The 22,774-nt window shown below is 36.4% G+C and overlaps 1 protein-coding gene across 1 annotated transcript in view; it reads right to left on the bottom strand.

The window, feature by feature from the left end:
• Window positions 1-22,774, bottom strand: part of LOC129772853 (kinesin-like protein CG14535) — a 458,100-nt gene that overhangs the window by 309,849 nt on the left and 125,477 nt on the right. The window contains exon 4 of the mRNA XM_055776367.1: window positions 15,654-16,714. Coding sequence (XP_055632342.1) covers window positions 15,654-16,714 — 1,061 coding nt within the window. The remainder of the gene's footprint in view (window positions 1-15,653; window positions 16,715-22,774) is intronic.

Genomic DNA, 22,774 nt, shown 5'->3' with positions numbered 1-22,774 from the left:
CATAAAGAACAGCTCATTTAGATGAGCTGATATGATCAGAGCTGTTCATCATGATGAGCTGATTTGCACACCTCTAGTCGCCAATAAGCTGAATTTGTCAAGTTCATTCGTCCAGCGGACCAAGCAGCGGGAGGGTCTGCGTACATACAAGGTTCAGAAGGCTCCTAACCGCGACGAAAGGCAAAACATGGTGGGGAAGACGCGAGCCCGGAAGCTGTACACCGAATTGCTGACGAAGCCGCATTGCCTGGTAATGGACGACGAAACCTACGTCAAAGCGGACTTTCGTCAGCTGCCGGGCCTGTTGTTCTTCTCCGCAGAGGACAAATTCAGCGTTCCGGAGGAGATTCGCAAGCAGAAACTATCCAAGTTTGCCAAAAAGTGTATGGTGTGGCAAGCGATCTGCTCTTGCGGAAAGCGGAGCACCCCCTTCGTGATGACCAGCACGGTAAACGGGCAGGATTACCTTAAGGAGTGCCGACAGAAGCGCTTACTACCACTATTGAAGCAGCACGAGGGCCCGACCATCTTCTGGCCGGATCTCGCTTCGTGCCACTATTCAAAGGACGTGTTGAAGTGGTACGAAGCCAACGGGGTCACCTTCGTGCCAAAGGAAATGAACCCGCCCAACGCGCCGTAGCTTCGCCCAATAGAGAAATATTGGGCGATTATGAAGCAGGCCCTCCGGAAGAACCCGGACTTCATAAGAAAATGGATTTCTGTTCAAAAAATTCCAAAAGTTGTTTAATAGGTTTTATTTTACTGTCTAAAATTTTCAAAAGGATCGGTCTACTGGGCGAATTTCTACAGCGTTTTTTCCGTGATGCAATTTGATGTGACACACCCTTTAGTTCAAAGGATTTTTTCTACGATGAACAATATCTCGAATAATATGGAGAAGTTGGAAGATAATACCACAACAGAACTTCGATCTGGAATATGTAAAATTTTATGATAAAATTTCTAAAAATCCTAATCTTCTTCGAAAAGTTTCTTCATCATCTAAATATTTCTTCGTGGTAGAGAACCTATCAAGTGCATCTAAGAATTTTTGATTGTCTGGTTTTATTTAATGAACCATAATTACAGATACGCCTCAGAGTTGCTGACTTATTTTGACAGCTGTTTATTTTTATCGTGTTGTTGACACAGTAAGTGTTTAGATACCATAGTTAGAATAGTTTTTTTATAAGTGCAACAATGAGAGGGATAAAAGAAGATAACGTAAATCCATTATGACTAGATACTGTACCGAAACCTAAATATCAATGAGAAAATTAGCTAGTTACAATGAAAAGGGCTGTCTGGGAAAAGAAGTAAAAAGTGCCCCAAATCAAATCACCAGCTCTATGGAAAATATTGCATAGGGTACCAAATAAGAAATTTTTTACCATAGGATCAATGGTAGATAACGTACTTTTAAATTTTTTCGCACGAAGCCATTCTCAATAGCTTCGAGATATAAATTAGAAAAAAAACACTTACTATGGACAAATATTAATTATTTTATTTTATCAATATTAGGAGATTTCGAGACTCACTTCTACTTTAGTAAGTATTTAAATGTGTTCCTACACTATTTTTAGATATCTTCGATTTTTTCTGAATTCTAACAGTGTTATTATAATTCCAAACTTCGATTTTTTTAGAATTTTGAGAACCAGTACTGGTTTAATTTATATTTCAATATGTTCGAATGTGGTTTTTGATATTTGTGATTTCTATTCGAGAGCTGCGCGTTACGAAAATATCTAATGAATTAACAAATATATTTTATTTATATTTTTGTTCTTATATGTTCATACTTTCCTGAAATCCATAATTATATTGTATCCATATTTTTGTAAAAAATTACCCCATAACTAAGTACTATGGCCAGCACTATGGAAAATATTGTATACGAGGCAAAATTAGGTAATTTTCTATAAAACCAATAGTGAAAAACGTTGTTTTTTCACTATTCTCAATAGACTTGAAAATGAAATTTTGCAAAAAATACCCAAAGTTCGTCTACTGTGATATACCGCGACAAATAATAAAAACATTCTATAGCAAACAACATTTTAAAAATTAGAGTATTTTTTTTTGCATTTCAAAATTTTGGATTTTATTTTAATTTTTAGATCCGTTAAAACATAAACAAAGCGTTGTGTGATACAATTTCTTGGTGATTCGAAATTTTGGAATTTTTTAAAGTTAAGTTATGAGACACAGTACTGCTTTCAAATCTGTTCGTACGTGTTTTGTTATACTTATGATCTTTGATAATGTTTCGAGGATTTTTTCCTTATTTTTACTGTCCGCATATTTTTTTTTATTTTCATTTAATCGATGATTATATCTATTGTATTGTATTATATTGTACTAGCTGACCCGGCAAACCTCGTCTCGCCCAAAATTTATTTTTCGTTATCACATCCACGTTTTCTTTCCACTTTCGAACCATCCACACGCGGAATCATGTTCGATTTTCGATTTTTGTTTCTCTATTCCACTTGTGATCAGTATTCATTGTCATAGGATAGTTTAAATATTATAGAATAGCATGTAGAAGGGTTTCCCATCAACAGAAATTTGAAATTCATAATGCAACTATACAAACCAACCACCTGTCCATTATACCCCACTGCCCGTTTTCCCGCGGCTCCCCTATATAGATTGAATCTATTTGTAGAATAATCCAATCCATATCCAATAATGCATAAAAAACAAAATTGCGAAATGCCACAAAAATTTGAATTTTCGATGGTAATTTTATTTGACGATATGTCGTGATCCATCATAGTAAGATGCAGTTTGAGTATTTTTTCCATGTTTTAATTTCCAAGCTAAGTATTCAGAAAAATCACCTAATTTTCTAATTTGGTATCCTCTACAATGTTTTCCATTGCGCTTGTTATAAGGCTTGAAGCTCTTTTTAGTAGCCTTTTATAAATTTTAGAAAATATAGAAATAAAAAAAATTTTAAAAAATTTATTAGATATTTTCGTACCGCGCAGTTCTTGAAATTTTTGCGTAAAAGATTCACAAATATCAAAAAATACGTACGAACGTATTTAAATATAAAATAAATTAGTACTGAGTCTCGAAATTCTAAAAAAAACAAAATATGGAAATATATATTTTTTCGTGCCGCGCAACTCTGCTAAAATACTGAAAAAATCACACATATCTAGAAAAATCGTAGGAACACATTTAAAAACGAACTAGAGTAGAAGTGAATCTCAAAATTCCACAAATTTTTTTTCAGTATTTCATGATTTTTTTAGTACTTAAATGTTTGATAAAATTTTTCTCTAATAATATTTCTCAATACACCATAGTAAGATGCACTTTCAGTATTTTTTTCCAAATTTGTATCTTGAAGCTATTGAGAATGACGTTCGAGAAATTGAAAAGTACGTTTTCACCATAGATCCTATGGTGAACCACATAGGGGTTCGAAAAAAAGTCAAAATTTCTTATTTGGTACCTTACACAATAGTTTAGGGCACTTTTTACTCCCTTACCCTGCCAGGCACCATATAGCAAACGGGAAATGTGCATTATTATGGATGATGAAACCTGTATTAACATGAGCTAAAAATTCTTCCTGAGGCATAATTTTACAATACAAAGCAATGAACATAAGTCTCTCTGAAGCGCTGAGGTCAATTTCCTATGAAAAATTCTTGAAGAATCCCTTTGTCATACAATTCGTCAATGTGGCGTGAAATCATCTCCGTTGTTGGTCTCGGGAATATGAATGACGAGATTAACCGGAAGAAATGTCTCCAAATCAGTGCGTTCGACTTGTATCTCGATAATAAAACCGATTTTGTTGACAAAGAGATGAATCCTCCGAATTATCCGCAAATAAGGCCTATTGAAAAATTAAGGGATTTGATGGAAGGAAGACTGCGGAAGAAGGACAATGGAGTCGATGACTTTGAGCTGGCCAAAAAGAATTCGATAAATAAATGGCGCAAAGATGCAGGTGCGATCATTGGCTACAATTGACTATGGAAACCTAAATAATGTTCAATGTTACTCTTTGCTAAGAAAAATGTTATTTTGAGGAAAGAAAAATGAATGTTATATATGAAAAAAGAAAACTCTGTGTTTAAGTGTACCCAAAATTGACGATACGGTCCTCAGGTTTTATTCACTCAATAAAACTTATAAAAAAATATTATGTCTTTTTGTTTTTTTTTCACTTGCGTGCTACGTTTTTAATTCTAAACAATTTGTTTGCCTAGGTAAAGGTGGTGGAAACGCTTCTAGTAATTGTAGAATTTTGTCAAGGCAAATGTTTGCTCACCAAGTGGAAATATTGAGAAGACAGTCGATGCCAGATTTAGAATTATGGTTTTTTGAACAATTATACATAATACACGGTAATATACATTCATATATTTTAGAAAAAAATGATACAGCAAATTTTTTTTGCAAGTTTTAAAAAGGTTTTGAGAAACAACACTCGTACTAATCAGTTGAAAATTTCGAAAAGTAACAATAAATCTTAAAACTGAATTCGTTTGTTGTCATTTGAATGATCATTTGAATTCTCCATCCGGGATGCTTGTAGATTTTTCCAATTTCATATTGACATAATTTATTTTTCGGAAACCTTGTGCATACAAATCTCCGTAGATAGTACAAACGCTGTCAAGTCACGTGTTGGAATGGGTCACATTCGTTTGCAGTTTGTTTTTTGTGCCGAATATTCCTCCCCCCCCCCCAAGATGATTCCGGAATCACAGTTGATTTGAGTGTTCGCCGCCGAATAATTCCTTCCAAGCGGATTAATAATGCAGCCCCAAGAAAAGTTGGATCAATTCTGGAGGAAATGGAAATGGAAATAGTCGCGAGACAACGCGGGACAGCCAAGAGTATGCATTCATGCTGCTCATGGCATGAAATGTAAAACAGCCAGTCAGTGCCAAAGTGCCTACCGCTGTTCCCTCCGGTTGTTTTCGAACTTGCCGGGGAATGTCGTCGTTAAAATATTCTATGAATGTCACAACAAAATGCTAGTAGATTTATGGTCTGCTCTTTTGACTTGTCGCTGTAATGCTCATTTTTTTCACTTATTTATCCTCCCGCTCGCATCGCTGAGCAATGAACCGGGAGTGCTCCTGGAAAAAGTTAGTTGATAATAAATTGATTTCAGACAAGCTTTCAGTGCAAGCGAAGAATGTTCGTTCTAAAAATATTGTACAAATGAATCCGTCGATTACGAAACGTGCGGAAGTTTTCGCTCTCACAAAATCCCGAAGCTGAAACCATGTGATGATTCCCTCTGCTTATAATTAATTCGTTTTGAATTAAGCCGAGTGTGAAATGGGAAACAAACAGCACCGGAATGGGATGAAAAATGCTGTTAATTGTGTCTACTTATGTGGGAGCATATTTTAATGTTTGCCCGTTCATATCTCACGAGTGGCGCTCGGGGCGTAAGCAGCGGCGGCTGGCTGACGAATATGGAAGCCGTTTGCGAATGCCGGCTGCCGGATTGGTGCGTCCTGAGACCTGAGCGTTGGGTGAAATTAAAAAGCTCATGATTTATGGTTGCCATTTCTTTGTTTTCCAGTTATTAGCACTTGCTTAATAAAGTGCGCCTAAGTGGGAAGAGTCATTCATGGTTTCCGAGCGATGATGCGTTCCGTATGTTTCCGCGAGAATATTTCATATGCATTATTGCATCCGAAAGTGGGTGATAAATTTGCGACTTATAGTGCACAATTTAGAGCTGGTGCAGATCAACGGAATAACGTCGAGATCAACGTTCAGTTCATAGATGGCTATTTGCTGGTTCACGCTTCAATAAATAGAAAATAAATATTGTACTGTGTAAGTGGATATCGTTTTCGTAACATGATATTTTCGTGGTTTATGAAATATCATGAAATAAAATTAATTAGTAAACAAAACATCGGAAGACTCTTCGAAACATTTATTCATCCTCACTACACGGGAGGATTCAGAGTAACTGTCACTCATATAAATGTTTATATAAATAAAATGCTTCTAATTATACACATTGATAGTTTATTTTAGAAAAATTACATATAGTGTTTTTGATCTGAGTTAGCCAAATTCGAATCGTTCTCCGTTTGCCTTAACTACTATAGTTTTGGAAACGTTTTGCAGCTCGCGCATCAATCCTATGCAAAAAAAATCAAGGGGAATTAAATTAGGTGAAGAAGATGGCCGTTTTTCGACAAAAAATCCGGAAAATGGTTGTCCTGAGTAGATTTCTACTAATGAGATTATGTAGAATATTATTGAAAGCATTGTTGTAGCGTTGTTTGATCAGGGAAAGCTCGGTTCAATACGGAAAAAAATATTGAACTTCTTTTTTGTTTCGGGCTCTGTTTGCCGTGGTTTATTTTAAAAAGTACGCTACGTAGGACGATTCTGTTGCTTTCATCTGAAAGATGAGATAATTTAGTACTGGATATAGTTGTGAAACATGTAAACTAGTGTATTTAAATAATATTCTGGATGTGTAAAACAAAAAAGTTAGTGATTTATAAGATGTTAATATTAATTTTATCCCATAAATTCATAATTACGTTGATTGTTTGCTTCAACCAAATAAAAGTTATTTAACCGCTTTACAATTTGTCCTCTGACACCCAACTTCTATCATTCTTAAATTCGTTGCAATATCGTCATAAACAATTCCTGGTGGGCCTTCAATTTAAATCTTCAAAAAACACGATTTTACTCCACCAATGAACTTTCACCTTAACGTTGAAATATTGTATTTTTTTCTTGAAATAAGCCATTTTTGAAATATACAAAAAATATTTTTTTAATCGAATCATATGGCATCGAGTCAGTATATAACCGAGTCCGACCTTTATTCCAAATCAATTATCTGTGATCTGTATTTAGGAATTCTTACCCAGAATATGCAACTAGGTCTGGAATTGTAATCTTGAATACACAATCTGCGAAGTTAAATGAAAAGGAAAATGAGATCTGAATTATGTTCAAGAATTTGAGTCTTAATTTAGAATTTAAAATCGAAAATCTGTTTCGAATCCCCGGGAAATAGAATACGTACATACCTGCAATCCAAATTTGGACCCATAATGTTCATAATTTGCACCATGAATGTGAATCTGGAATCTGAGAACTGAATCTATCTTGGATCTAGGTCGGCAATAGAGCCTAAAATAAATGTGCTTCAGCATAGTTTAATTTTATTCAATTTATGTAATACATACTACAAAGAGCCTGGCTTAGTAAGGGAGTGAAACGTGCTATAGGATCTATAATGAAGAACGTACTTTTCAATTTTTTGCACACCATTCTCAATTTCTTAGAGATAAAAATTTGAGAAAAATACTGAAAGTGCATTTTACTGGATAGTTTTCGAAAAAAAATTAGACTACCTTCAAAGGCCTAATTTGTTTCTTATTTTTTTACAAAAAAAATATTACTCTAAAACTATAATACCTACGAAATTCTGACCGAAGAATAAAATGTAGGAAATTATTTATATTTTCGTATTATATTGTTAAAGGCCAACTTTTGTAATATCTAGATTGTAATTCTTCGCTGATACCAGAACAATCGGGAGATCGGGAAGGTCATTCCTGTAAACCGCGTTGAAGTTGGTATTAGCAAAATGGAATGAAAAATTAGAAGATGAAGAAACCATTGTTCTAAAACGTGCTTCCGAAACAATTACCCTTGTTGTTGAACACGATTATGCGCTTTGGGATTACGAGTACTACTGCATAGTTGAAAGCTATTTGTATGACAGAACTCAACGGACTGCTTTTAACGATTTCATTTCTCGTCCTGTAGGGAATCATCTTGGAGTTCCTTAGGGCAGTGTATTAGGGTCTCTTTTATTTATTTTGTATATCAACGACATGCGGAGAGTTTTACGATTTTGCGATATTACAGATGACACTGTGTTATTCATTGCAGCTAGAGATGTATATCAGGCCGTTTGCACATGAATGAAGATTTGCATTTTCTAAGAAGATGGTTGAAGTATTAGCAATTGAAATTGAACATAAGTAAAACTAAATATATAATAATCTCGCGAAATCGAATAAATTATTATGAGACTATGGATCGCGTTCGGGAGATTAAATATATTGACGTGATTATTGATGACAAACTTAAGTTCAACACTCACATTGACAATGTCATCAAAGGGGGCCTCCGTAGCCACATTGGTTGCGCGTTCGCTTAGTAAGCGATCGATCGTGAGTTCGAAACTCAGGGCCCTCATTGACCATCTTTGTGTTGTTACAGAATAACTACGTCCACGCAACAATCATCAGCGATGGAGATCGATCCACGGTCGAAATATGATCGATTCATCCATACAACTGCTCTGCTCTGCAAGACACATCGGGCTGCTGTTCTATAAATAACTCAACAATGATCAATCAACTGTCTCCGCTGTCCGGTCTAACTGGATAATGGAAGAACAGATAGAAAACTCTTACGCCTAAATGGCTGCTACTGTGTAAATGTGTACTATATGGAATGGTATAGAAGGGAATACTCTAACGCCGAAAAATGGCAACTGTGTAATGTGCTAATTATAGATATGATAAATATGTGACATGTACACGATTAAAATTCGGCTCTGTTACAGCTAAAATGCCAATGAGCCTAAAATAAATAAAAGGGACGAAAAAAAAAATGTCATCAAGAAAATTGCCAAGAAGTTTGGAATTTTATGCCGGCTGATAAAGATTTAACTATTTGCAGGAAAATACAGCTATACAAATCAATCAACTCTCCTCATTCAGACTTTTGTTGTTCCATTCTATTTCTAGCCAATGCACAATGGTCTATTTCTAGCCAATGCACAATTTAAGCTGAAATTAGCATTTAGAGCTCGACAGTTATTCTCTAGACAAAAACTGTCTTCGACAAAGTTGTTAAATACGATAGAGCGCAAAAATAGGGTGACCAAAAATGTCGATGAAATAAATAATCTAACTTTCTTATCTTTATAGATAGAGGTAAATATAGTTCGACAATGTTGTAGTCCCAGTTATTTGAGACATCTTAGTAGAACAAAGTTTTTTTTTTCTATCTCTTGAAATAACCGATATAGCGCCTTTTTTTCTAAGTTACGTTAGGGTCACCATGAAAAAAAATTTTTTTTTTTGCTCTTACTTTTAGATTTTAAATTATACATACAAACTGTCTTCGGAAGACTTTTAGAACTTACTAATACAAATATTTTGCGATACAGAACTTGTCAATACCTCAACTTCATCCAAAGTTATTGATATTTATTCCCAAAAAAAATGCTCTCTTCAATTATTTGTCATTCTTTCTGGGGCAAACATAAACAAAGTTTATTGAAGGCATTTGAAAGAGCATATTTCTTTCTACATGATGTGCATCATCTTCAATACTATGTTGTTTTCTGTGTTTGAGTAAATGATAATTGAAATCATGAGTTTTTAGGTAAAAAAACATCAATAGCTTCAAGTAGGATTAACATATTGACAAGTTATGCATCGCAAAATGTTTGTATTAGTAAGTTCTAATAGTCTTCCGAAGACAGTTTATATGTAGAATTTGAAATATAATAGTTAGAGCAGAAAAAGAGCTCTAAATGCTAATTTCCACTTAAATGCATCTCCTGGACCATTGTGCAATGGAACACAAATATCGAGATTACAGCGCTTGCATAATAAAATAATGCGATCAATACTAAAACGTAAAAGGTTCACTTCCTCATCTTTGATGCTGGACGGTTTGCAATGGTTATCCATGAAGCAAAGAATTGTTTATTTAACTAAGGTTTTCATTTTTAAAGTAATTAAGGGCTTGCTACCTCTATATTTGTGTGAACGAGTTGAAAAAGGAAGTGACTTTCATAGTCAAACACTAGAAACGGATTATGTTGTGTAGACAATTTAAATTTTTTACATTATTTTCTTCACTATTTTGTATTTTCATGATATTGGACTATTTTTACTTTTATTTTGTTGTTTTTATATTGTAAAATTTGAAAAAAATAAATAAAAGTAGTCTACAAAAGTTTGAGCGCGGCGCGCGTTGTGCAGATATAACAGTCCGGCTGAAAAGTTCATTAGGTGGGCGTCTAGATGGCGCCTCTTTCAGAAATCTACTTGACTATCACAAAGCACCATCTTTCAATGGGTACGTGTCAAAATTTGACAGCAATCGGTCGATTGGTTCGTGAGTTACAGCATTGAGAGTGAAGCAACTTTTGTTAGTGTGAAAAAAATGAAAAAATCCGAATTTCGTGTATTGATGGCAAAATTTCATGAATTGGGCTTCAAATTGCTTCCGCATTCAACGTATCCTCCAGATCTGGCCCCAGCAACTATTTTCTGTCCGCAGACCTGAAGAGAATGCTCGCTGGCAAGAAGTTTAAGACCGATGATGAAGTGATTACCGAATCCGAGGCCTATTTTGAGGAAAAAGAGTACTATAAAAATGGTATCGAAAAGTTGCTAGATCGCTATAATCGCTGTATCGCCCTCGAAGGCAATTATGTTGAATAATAAAATTGAATTTTGCAAAAAAAAATTTTTTAGTGTGTTACCTTGTAAACTTTTTAGCCGAACTGTTAAAGGATAAGAATTTAAAAGTTTTGTAATTCTCTATTTATTCTAGAATTTAAAAAAAAACATATTTTTGAGAAAAATGTGTTTTAATTTAAAAAAAAAATCATTGTAATTTTGTTCTAAAAATTTATTTGATAGTTTTTAATGGAAACATAAACAATTTCATGCATTTCATTCTCTTATCAACATATGTAAATCATATAGTGGTTCAGGTAAGATTTTCCAAAAAAAAATTTAAAAAACTAAAAATTAAAAAAAAATCTCTCCAAAACTATGTTGGTAGAGAATGAAATGGAGGAAAATATTTAAATTTTCATTAAAAAAAATCAAACAAATTAAAAACAAATCATTGAAGAACAAAAATATTTTGAAAATTGAAATTATTTTTCCTCAAAAAATTTGTTTTTTTTAATTCTGAAAAAAAAATGATATGAATAGCCCATACAATTTCCAAAAGGTCAACCATACATCGTACGATGAACACTTGTACAAGGAAAGAGTTTTTCCAACAACAACTTTACCATGTTTTTTTTCTGAAAAAATAACCTTGTAACATTTTTATGTATAAATTATCGCGATCTACATGTTATGCAAACCTTTTTATATTTAGAAACATGTCAAGAACATGTCAAATGCGAGAACTTACACACAAAAATGTTATGACATAACTTCTTCAGGACTCTCTATACAAAAATGCCACGTGTTCCACAAACTATAAAGGATAGAAAGTTGATGTGTTCGATAAAAGTTCAAATTTTAATAAGATCTAAAACTTTGTCAGATAGACTATATCGCTATCTTGACTTTAAACAAAATCAGAATTGGCTGTACTTTTTTTTTTTTAAGAAAACATGAAAAAGTTGTTGTTAGAAAAACTTTTCCTTGTAAAAGTGCCCATCTTCCGATGTATGAGTGACTTCTTGGAAATTGTATGGACTATTCAAAAACTATACTATCTAAAAAAGTCTGAACAAAAGATGAAATGGACGGCGCCAGTGGTTGTATGGTTAGCGTAACAGCCTCACAATCCGATCGGCCTGGGTTCAATCCCAGCTGGCGTCGTTGGGATTTTCTGAGGCGAAAAATCTCTGGTTACGTCTTCCTTCGGAGCGGAAGTAAAAGAAGTTGGCCCGGCTCATGAGTTGTTGAGTCTGATAGGTAGGAACAGGTGGAGTCGCCTCCCTGATGTCGGTGATTGGCACTAAAGTGGCGGAAATAGGCCGACGAAAAATAAGCGAAGATAAAAAAAAAAAAAAAGATGAAATGTAAGAAATTGTTTAAATTTAAATTTAAGGTACTTTCAGAAAAAAGTTTTTCTAAAAACAACTTTTTCATGTTTTCTTTGAAAAAATTTTGCAATCATAATTTTGTTTAAAGTCAAGATAGTGATATAGCGATATAGCAAGAGTTTTAGATCTAATTGAAATATGAACTTTTGTACAAGATAAAACTTTCTATCTTTTATAGTTTCTGAAATATATGTCATTTTTTTATGGAGACTCCTGAAACAAAAATGTTTTACTCGTAACATTTTTGTTTATAAATTCTCGCGTTTTACATGTTCTTGACATGTTTCTATATAGAAAAAAAATTGCAGAACATGTAAATCGCGATAATTTATACATAGATATTAGGGTTCCAATCTTGATTTTAAAAAGTTACCCCATGAAAAATGTTCACAGTCAAAGTATGAGTTTTTTGAAAATCGAAATATCACCCAAATTATTTTTATGCCAAATGTATTACAACTGCATGAAACGTCGAGATTTAGCGTCATCTAAAAACATTTTTTTTGTCAAAAATCGGCACTCTGGGACTTTTCGTTTTTTTTTCGGAATAAGAAACGAAAAGTATGGTTTTGGATGCCAATAAAAATGGTTGTCTCGATTTTTCCTTCGGAACTTGCTACGAAATGTTGATTTGCCCGATAATACACCCTATGCGAAATATAAGCTTAAGAATGAGCTTCATTTACTGGTGTCAAAGACGTTAAAAGTTGAGTTTTTTTTAAACAAAAAATCACCGAAAATTGTGGTTTTCAAAAAAAAAAGTTTTATGCAAAATGTTTTAAAATTGCATTACTCGTCGAGATTTACAGTTATCTCGATTTTTTTTTGTCAAAAAAATGGTATTTGGCACTTGGTCGTTTTTCCGCCTGCAAAATCGATTTTTGACAAAAATAACTTGTTTTTAGATAATTGTAAATCTCGACAAGTAATGCAATTTTAAGACATTTGGCATCAACCATTTTCCGGTGATTTTTCGGTTTTCAAAACACTTGAATTTTAACGTATGCGACAGCAGTAAATGAAGTCCGAATGACCAAATATTTTGCATAGGGTATATTATCGTGCAAATCAACATTTCGTGGCAAGTTCCTAATGAAAAATCGAGATAACTATTTTTATTGGCACCCAAAACCACCTATAGTCCCAGAGTGCCGATATTTGACAAAACAAAAAAAAATGGAGATGACAGTAGATCTCGACGTTTCATGCAATTTTAAGACATCTGGCATCAAAAAAAATCGAAAACCCCGATTTTCTTTACTACCCCCTTGAGTGACTTTTCGATTTTCAAAAAACTCAAACTTTGACAGCTTTTCGCCACTCACCCTTAAGTCCGATTGAGCTGAAATTTGGCATAGGATTTTTATTTGAGGTGGTGAACATTTTGGATAGGGTAACTTTTTGAAATTTTAGGGTCGATTTTTCCCATTTCCCATTGGCACCCTAATAGATATGTTACGAATTAAACGTTAATAGTATTTTTTCAAAAAAAAACATGAAAAAGTTGTCGTTAGATGAACTCTTTCCCTGTAAAAGTTTCCATCTTCCGATGCGTGGGTAACTTATTGGAAATTGTAAGGGCTATTGACATCTATTTTTTTTAATATTTAACAAACATATTTCTGAGAAAAGTGAATTCAAAATTTTCGAAATATTTTTTTCAATGTTTTTTTCAATTTTCAAAATTTGTTTGACATTTTTCATTTAGGTTTTCATTAAATAATGTCAAACAAATTTAAAAAAAAATATCGTTGTCAAAAATATGTTTTAGAAATATTAATTAAATTTTTCTCAAAAATATGTTTGTTAAAAATTCTGAAAAAAAAGATGTCAATATACCTCACAATTTCCATCAAGTCACCCATATATCGGAAGATGGGAACTTTTACAGGCAAAGAGTTTCTCTAACAACAACTTTTTCATGTTTTCTATGAATAAATAGTATTGATGTTCAACTCATGTCATTTCTATGTATACATTATCGCGATTTACATGTTATGCATTTTTTTTCTATCTAGAAACATGTCAATAACATGTAAAACGCGAGAATTTACACACAAAAATGTTACGAGTAAAGCATTATTTTTTCAGGAGTCTCCATACAAAAATTCCATGTATTTCAGAAAATTTAATGCCTTCGACAAAAGTTCATATTTCAATAAGAACTTTTCGTTTATCTTAGTATATTGTGCTCCGTTAGTTTAGTCTACGTTACCATTAAGTGGATAAGAGACATTGATGTTAGTTTTAAGCATAGGTTGTGTCATTAGGGTTGGAAAATCTGTTGATAAAAAATGGAGAATAGAAGGTTTTATGTCCCTTAAAGAAAAAAGGTTTGAATAAGCCATACTTGATAGGGCTTTTCCCTAACTCCAAAATAAAATAAAATAAATGAAAATGTAAAACTTTGTCAAAAACGGTATCTTGAATTTAAACAAAATTAGGATAAGTAGTAACTTTTGAAACGTAGTAACAATGAAAACATGAAAAAGTTGTTGTTAGAAAAACTTTTTCCCTGTAAAAGTGCCCATCTTTCGATCTTTTTTTTTAGAATTTAAAAAAAAATCGTGTTTGAGATAAATTATTCCAAATTTTTAATATTTTTTTAGTGTAATTTTTCTTTCGAAATTTTCTACATTTCATCCTTTGACCAGAATTTTGTAAAAAATAAAGAAGAAAAATGTTTGCCCCTTGCAAAAAGTAGTCTAATTCTTTTTCGAAGATTTCAAGTATGCAAAGTTGCTTAAATGAACAATGTCTTTACGCCTACAAAGTTTCACAATCTGAGATGCTGCTGCCAATGGCCAGTTGAGATGGCTTGAAATACGTCAATTGTAGAAAGATTGCCGACAACGGGTTCAACAATTACCACAGCAAATATTTGCCTTTCATTTTAACTCTTCCACGAACCATGCGTTCTCCTCCAGTGCGCTCATTACTCGAGAAAAGTCAAGAGAAAAATGGCTCCAAATATTCTTCACCGTCAGTGTGGACCGAAAGGATTAGTTCCCCCGCTGTCGGGAGAATGCCAAGAAGCTTTTTGTTTACGCACGAAATGGCCGTTCTCCATAGAAGAAAAGGTATCATTAAGTGCGCATCAGAAAGTAATAAATTTATGTTTAATTGAGTTAGAGGTATTAACCTTTGATCTTTTCAATGGTCTGCCATTGGAAGAGCCGTGCACACTTGTGGCGATGAAATTTACGTTGGTACTATTTGTAACCAAAATAATTGTGCACATTCGTGTGCCTAGTCGAATCATGTCATACCAAACGGCTCGAATCTACTTGATGAAGATCCAGAAAAGTACTCATTTACTGATACTGGCGTGACGATTTTGAAGGTCTTTCTCGGCGTTTATTGTTTTTCACCGGAAACAGAATTGGCTCCACTTTGCACTTATACCATTAACGGAGAAAATACGCCGACAGTGGCAATGGAATTCCATTATTCGATGTTCGGGTTCCTCTGGAGTTTTTACTTTTTCAAAGGTATGGGGCCGTTGGAAATTTATTTCCCTTTCAAATCTAACACGGCAGCTGGAGAAATTATTTTCCACGAGGAAAATTTATAGCGAAGGGTGGTAGTATTTCATTTTAATGGGTATAGCGACGAAGACTAAATCAGTGGAGATTTCATTTCGATGGTTATTTCTGGCGAATGTCTGAAGCAGTTGGAAATTACTTCGGAATCCATTCTTATACTGAATGTCTGTATTCAACAGTACTGATCTCCATCAAAAATGTCATCCAAATGTGTTTACAATTCAGAGAAAATACTCAAGCTAACTCACCTCTCGATGTATGCTGCCGTCGCCAGGGCTTTTGCCGTCTCGAGTGCGATGTTGATCTTGTCCGCCGTAATGAGTGATTTATGCGTATCCCCACCGTTCAAGCCGCCATAAACGGGCAACCCGGAGCCACCCGTGTTTGGCTTTTCCGCTATCGGGGAAAGGCTTACAGCGATAGGGCTCTTCATTGCCCGTGCCACTTCCGGATTGGCCAGTTTGTAGGGAATGCCGGACGAATTGCGCTGATTCGTGCTCTGCGCCAACGTTTGGCTTGGACCCAAAGTAGCGCCCACCGGAAGCGATTTGGGTCGGGGCTGCAGAGGGGGCGGAGGCCTCACGTACTGCTCCAGTCGTGAATTTCGTTTGTTTGGGGAATCGATTTTTTCGTAGATATGATGATTGCTGCGAATCGATTCGTATAAATTATCCGGGGCGCTCTCTTTGGACAATTTATTGGTCTGATTTTGATGCGGCAGCGTAGTCATTGCCGATAACTTAGCACTGCCGCTGAAACGGCGAATCTCTTTCGCCACCGGGGGATTTTGGGGAATTTCCAGAGCGCCGGTTCCATCGAATATTGTCTGGTTCAACAAGTGCTTCTCGTAGATGTCATTCAACAACTTTGGCGTCATTTTGGCAGCCTGCAACTGCTGATGCTGTTTTGGCAGTCGAGTCATCGTTTGGTTGGACACGACTAGCGGATGCTTCTGATTTACGCCATACTTTGTTGGCTCGTTCAGCTGCAGACAATCCACCCTTTGTGTGGGAGGCTTTTCTAACTGTTGATGTTGTTGTTGTTGGTGGAGTCCATAGAAAGGAGCTGAATTAGCATATGGATCAGGTATTTGAACAGGCAGCGGCAGCAGAACGGGTTGATTAAATATTCCGGCATTGTTTTCATTCATTGAATCAACCTTTCCTGTTCCGGAGGCGTTGTCTTGGCGAAAGTGACTAGCAGCGGCGAATTTTTGCTGCTGATGCTGCACCCAATCGGCCCTCGTGCTGGAACCCGTCCGTTTGATGGCTGCAACACTGCTTATCTGACGGGGACGATGTACGGAAGCCTGCAAGAATTTATATTAATTAAAATCTTTCCTTCCGAATGAAGCGGCGAATAGGGTGGTATTAACCTCTGGGAAACCTCTTGTGCTTTGAATTGTTATGTTTAGTCATAAAAATGTGAAGTGTACATCTAAACCTGATCCGCGTTGCGAGTGACGTGAGGTAACAAAGTTACTCACTTCATTCCGGTAGTTACCTTATTTTAGAACTTCCATTTTATCTCTGAGTCGAAACCAGAAGAGGACACGACTTCAAATCTCATCTGACAAATTAAGTTACCTTGCCAGTCACTTTTGAAAATGTTGTAACTCGTACCATTTCACGTCATTCATCGAACATAATAGGCTGAGTGCTGTATAGCAGAAGGGAGCGAGAATGTGATTAGCAATTTATTTCAATACTAGCTGACCCGGCAAACTTCGTCCCGCCCAAAATTTATTTTTAGTTATCACATTCACGTTTTTTTACTAAGCGCACGTTAACGGGTCCAATCGCAGAACTGTTCATTGATTGATTTTCTAATCTACCCTTTAAATTACCTTTTACTATAAAATTCCTAATACAGGGTTTTCCAACTTTAAATTCCGAAAGTAAATTGAAATAAAACACACTTAGAATTCGAATTTGGATGAAGCTTTTATTTCAAATTGATGTTTGGTTAATGCCATTATGTGTGAAATATAACATCATTCAAATGTCCACCTAGGCCTTCCTCGCACACCTTGATCCGGAACAGGTAATTTTCGATGACTTTTCGGCACATATGGGGCGGTATCTCGGTCATAACTTCACGAATGTTGTCTTTCAAATGTTCAAGAGTTTGCGGAGAGTTGGCATAGACACGGTCTTTCGCATAACCCCACAAAAAAAAGTCTAGCGGGTTCAAATCGCATGATCTGGACGGCCAATTGGCATCACCAAAACGCGAAATTATGCGTCCCTCAAATTTCGTTCGCAATATGGCCATGTTCGGTCGTGTTGTGTGGCACGTGGCGCCGTCCTGCTGAAACCACATGTCATCCGTATCCATATCTTCAATTTGTGGCAAAAAAATCGGTTAACATGTGGCCATAGCGCTCACCATTCACAGTTACCGTCTCGCCGTTCTCATTTTCAAAGAAATACGGCCCGATGACTCCACCAGACCATAATGCGCACCAAACAGTGACTTTTGACGGATGCAATGGCCCCTGAACAATCACGTGTGGATTTTCTGAGCCCCAAATACAGAAATATTGGGTGTTCACATAGCCACCGAGCTCGAAATGTGCCACATCGCTGAAGAAAATTTGATGCGAAAATTCAGCATTTTGCTGCTGTTGTTTGTTCACCCAATCGACGTATGCCCGACGCATTCCATGATCACCACGCTTCAATTTTTGTACCAGTTGGACTTTATATGGATGTAGGTGTAAGTCCAACTGCAAAATTCGCCACAATGATGTGTTTCACAAGCCCAATTGCTGAGCACGCCGTGGAATCGAAACATTCGGGTCATCCTCCACACTGGCAGCAACAGCAGCAATATTTTCGGCCGAACGCACATTACGATGATGCACAGGTTTCACAATATCCGCTACGGATTCAGTTTGTTAGAATTTACGCACTAAATTAGCGATTGTGTGCTCTGTAGGCCGTCCATGACTACCAAAACCCGTCCGTAATACTCGAAAAACATTTGCCGGTTTTTCATCATTTTTATAGTATAATTTAACTAAATTAACACGTTGTGTGATGCTAAAACGATCCATATTGTGAAATGGCAGACATTCAACTAACGATATGACGCTTTGGTTGACAGCTATGTCAAACGGTTGTCAGCGCAGGGCTGTATACTTTCGGAAGTCCGAAATGGAAAACCCTGTACTTCTACCAAAGCTCGGCATTATAATATCAGATTATTTTCAGACACAATTCTCGTTCAAGAATTTTCAACCACTTTGAAATAACATGTTTCTCCGTTACATGGAATAAATGTTTGATACAGAAAATTTGATCGAATAAAGACAGCCCTAAATCAGACAATCCCTTTCTCGAGTTTTACTCTTGTCACAATATTCGGTGATACATTTTTATTTATATAGATAGAAGAAGATATAGGAGTACGTTTTATCACATTAAAATCCATTTCCACTTTCGAACAAAAATCAATTTCGTTAGCACAAACATCAACTGAACTAACAACGCTTGTAACTATGTAATTGTAGAACATATGCGAATTAAATTTGTAGCATGGTACACAAATTCAGATATGCCGGCCCCTTGATTCTGCAAAGCTTTGGATCTGTTTCTTTTGGGCAACTTTCCACAAGAAGCATTTGTAGGGTTCCACTGAGTGCTCAGACGTCGATAGAACTGGGATGACAAAAATCATTCCATTCTAGCGACGCGGCACTCAGTATTTTCTTCTTTGTTTTGGAACATGTCTTTTGTGGAAACGTTGAGCTGCATCCTCACCCAAAGGGGGAGTGAAAGAGCTGTTCCTGTTTTTGGTTTGAGACTCTGCAAAAGAGCAGGTGCTTTGTGCCCAAATATGGGTTGGACGGAAGGTCCGGCAAGATCAGGCACTTGGGATTAAAGGTGGATGGCCTTAATGATTGAGGCAATTGTTGCCCACGATAATCGACTTTAGAAATGTTATGTACTTGCGCACTTTTGTGGCAATTACATAACTGAGACAAAATTGATCTCGCGCCTGGTTGATCTGAGGATTTAGAAATTCTAATCGGTCACTTTGTCCTGGATCGTGGAAGAGGCTGGACTGGCGGACTTTGCCAAGAGCCTCGGTGTGGTAGCTTAGGTTAGTGAGTCGCGGTTATTCCGAGCAAGCCAGTTTTAGGGTTCTTTTTTCTGGAAATTTCAATTTATTTTTTCCTAGATTTAAAAGTAGTGGCTCAAAAGGTAGAAAGAGTAGGAGTGTTATCGTGCGAAGCGTGGTAAAATCCCAGGTAATCTGTGCTTGTTATATCCATGGGTGCCATGTGTGCTGACATTCCACGTGGGTGGAAACATATATTTTCCGTTTGACAGTTGCGATTCCGACACACCGTTCAACAGCTAGAGCCGTTCCAGACCCCACGGTGCAGCGAGAAGGTACCAGCAAACCACGAGCTGAAGAGCGCGAAGCGCTGGCAGGAAGCAGCAAAAGCGACGACGACCGACGAAAGTGGAGGAGTTCCGCTGATCCGTGCAGCAGCAACATCCACGTCAAGCGGGAAGAAACCCCGCTAATCTCTGCAACGGCACCATCGACAAGCGGGAGGAGGCCCCGCTGATCTAAGCGGCATAAGCAACATCCAAAGTTGTATTGGACAGCGAACTCAAAAAGGTCGTGAGTAACAAACGAAACTTTACTAATTCCATGCGCATGTCGAAATTAGTGCCGGTACGGTCGTGAAAACCTATGAGTAGCGATCGTAGCCGAGCGAGTTAGTCGTCCGGTCTGCCAGGTTGAGGGTAGCCGGTTCGAATCTCAATCATGAAATATATATGATCATATAGAGAATATGAGATTTTCCACGTACGTGTTGATTTGATTGAAGTAAGATACCCAAAATCCCTAGGTCCCAGCGACGCTAATTTTTCCGCTGGTTGTGATTACAAATATTGAATGAATAGCACACACGCATATATATACCCCACCCACCCATCATATTAACCTATAAGAATGAAAGTGAGAAGATGAAGATGGAGCACCGGACAAAGCACGATTGAGGATTAAGTGGGGGAAGTACCTGGAAAATTTAGTAATGATGAATGAAGATTGTTAGTAGTGAAGTTTAAATAGCTTTGAAGAGCCGAATAAGGAAGCGATAGTGTAGTGGAGCTTTTGGTTAGAGATTCAAAGATTAAAGGAAAATGAAAGAATAAAGAAAAATGTAAATAGTTTTTTAAGAAACAAATATTGAATATTTATGTTGAACATATAGAGACCATATTATGTTTCTTTTTTTTTTTTTTTTTTTTTTAGTTAGAAGTCTCCTTTAGCTTTTTTTTGTCGGTTTCGGGGACAATAGAGTTCTAAAACTGGTTTTGTGATGAGATCCCAATTGCTTTCCCCGTTGGTTATTCTTTGTTGATTTTTGGTTGGTTCTGGTTTCCCAAGCGTGAAGGGAAAACGTGGAGTGTTTGAGTTACTGCCTGTGATGATAACGCAGGCAGATTGAGATCTACTTTATCAGTCTGAGGTCGATTGTTGCGAGCAACAATTACCACAGCAATCAGTTCGTTTCCCAACGTGCCTGGGACGGCCGAACTTGAAACTTCTCTTGTTTGGGGGTTCAAAGAAAAAACCTGCCCTTTGGCAGAGTCTCAGCTGGGCACCGAAACAGTGGTGAACGGTCTCCTTCGGGAGTGGCGCTTAAGCCGTTCACTAGCAACTCCCCCATTCATTCATACCCGACCGTCTCGGGTTTCAAATTTTCCGAATTTTCCCATTATCCTTCAGAGTTTTCGGAAATTTTTTAATTGTCGTATTTGGTTGGAATATGTTTGATTGAAATATGTGTATAATTTTCACGGGACCCACTCTCCATTTCAGAGGAGGGAGGGGTGTCATACCATCATAGAAACATTTCTCGTATTCAAAAACCTTCACATGCCAAATTTGGCTCCATGATTAATTTTTGAGTTATGCAGAAACTTGTGTTCCATTTGTATGGTGCCTCCCCTTAGAGAGGAGGGAGGAGTGTCGAACTACCATAGAAACGTTTATCGATCCCGTTTGATTCCATTTGCTTGATTAGTTTTCGAGTTCTGAGACGAACCAGCCCAGGAGGCTGAAAGTGTCAAAAATAAAGAATTAAAAAAAAAGTTCTCGAATTGTTCAGTACCCTCCCCTCCCACTCTTTAGAGAGGAGGAAGGAGTGTCAAACCACCATATGCCTTATTTGGTTTTATTTGCTTGATTAGTTCTCGAGTAATGCAGAAATTTGTGTTCCATTTGTATGGCAAACCACCCCTCCATTAGAGGGGGGAGAGGGGTCTCGAACTATCAAAAGAACCTTCCCCGATCCCAAAAACCCCTACACACCAATTTTCATGTCGACCGGTTAGGTTGTTTCCGAGACCATAATAATCAGACAAACAGATACCCTTTTTTTATAGATATAGAAGATTTAAATAGTCATAACTATTTGGAAGTTATACTTTATATGTTTGCATTTGACGAGAAAATTGATTTAGTACTGTTTCTAACTTTTTGATGGCAGACGGTCAAATTTTGTTTATGCGAAGGAATGTCTACCACCTAAATTGAAAACCGAAGTACTCAAACTAGAATCTGAATGTTGGAACCTGAAATCCAAAATCTAAAATCTGAAACTCTGATTTTCATTGGCGTTCTGCCAAAATTACTATGTTTGAATGAGTACATTGTTGAAGCGATATTACTTTTTGAAAATCGACAAAACTTTGTTGGTCTCATCCTTTGTGTCAATCCCCTGTGTATTCGTTAACTACACTCTCGAGCAACGAAATTATATAAAACATTGTTTCAAAGATAATAAAACATAGTGTTCTATTATAACGCAAGACTGCGTTTAACACGAAGGTATAAGGTTTGGAATGAAGATCTAAAAAGTGAGCATTAAACCAAGAATGTATGCATCATTCGATTGCAACTACACCCAATTTTTTTTTACGCGGGGGATACGTACCTCGTAAGAAAAAAAGACGGGTGGGTAATGTCGGGGACATAACCGGAGTGACGTAGGACTATACAAAGGGGACAGCTTTTGTTAAATATATATTTTAAATATACTGTTTTATTTTCTTCTCCTACGTGAATACCTACCTATCTACCTGAAAAATGGATTAGTTTACTGTTTACTCTTTATGAATATGTTGATGGTTCTGAAAAGAACCTTTGGTGTTGTGTTTTTGTTATCACTCGTATTCCCATCTTGTTCGGTTAAACCCTCCTGTTTAGCTATTGCGTTTGCCACTCGCCACAGCTTTCACAGTTGGAAAATTTCTTCCCATCCAGCTTGGGACATGTTGTTCAGTAAATTACATTTAATGCAACGTGCCGGAGAAACACTTTGCCACTCACTGAAACTAAT

This window comes from Toxorhynchites rutilus, chromosome 3 (genome assembly GCF_029784135.1).
Source record: "Toxorhynchites rutilus septentrionalis strain SRP chromosome 3, ASM2978413v1, whole genome shotgun sequence".
In the NCBI taxonomy this organism is placed as follows: Eukaryota; Metazoa; Arthropoda; class Insecta; order Diptera; family Culicidae; genus Toxorhynchites; species Toxorhynchites rutilus.
The sequence above is the reverse complement of the archived record's forward strand: the minus strand, read 5'-3'. Positions and strand labels throughout refer to the sequence as shown.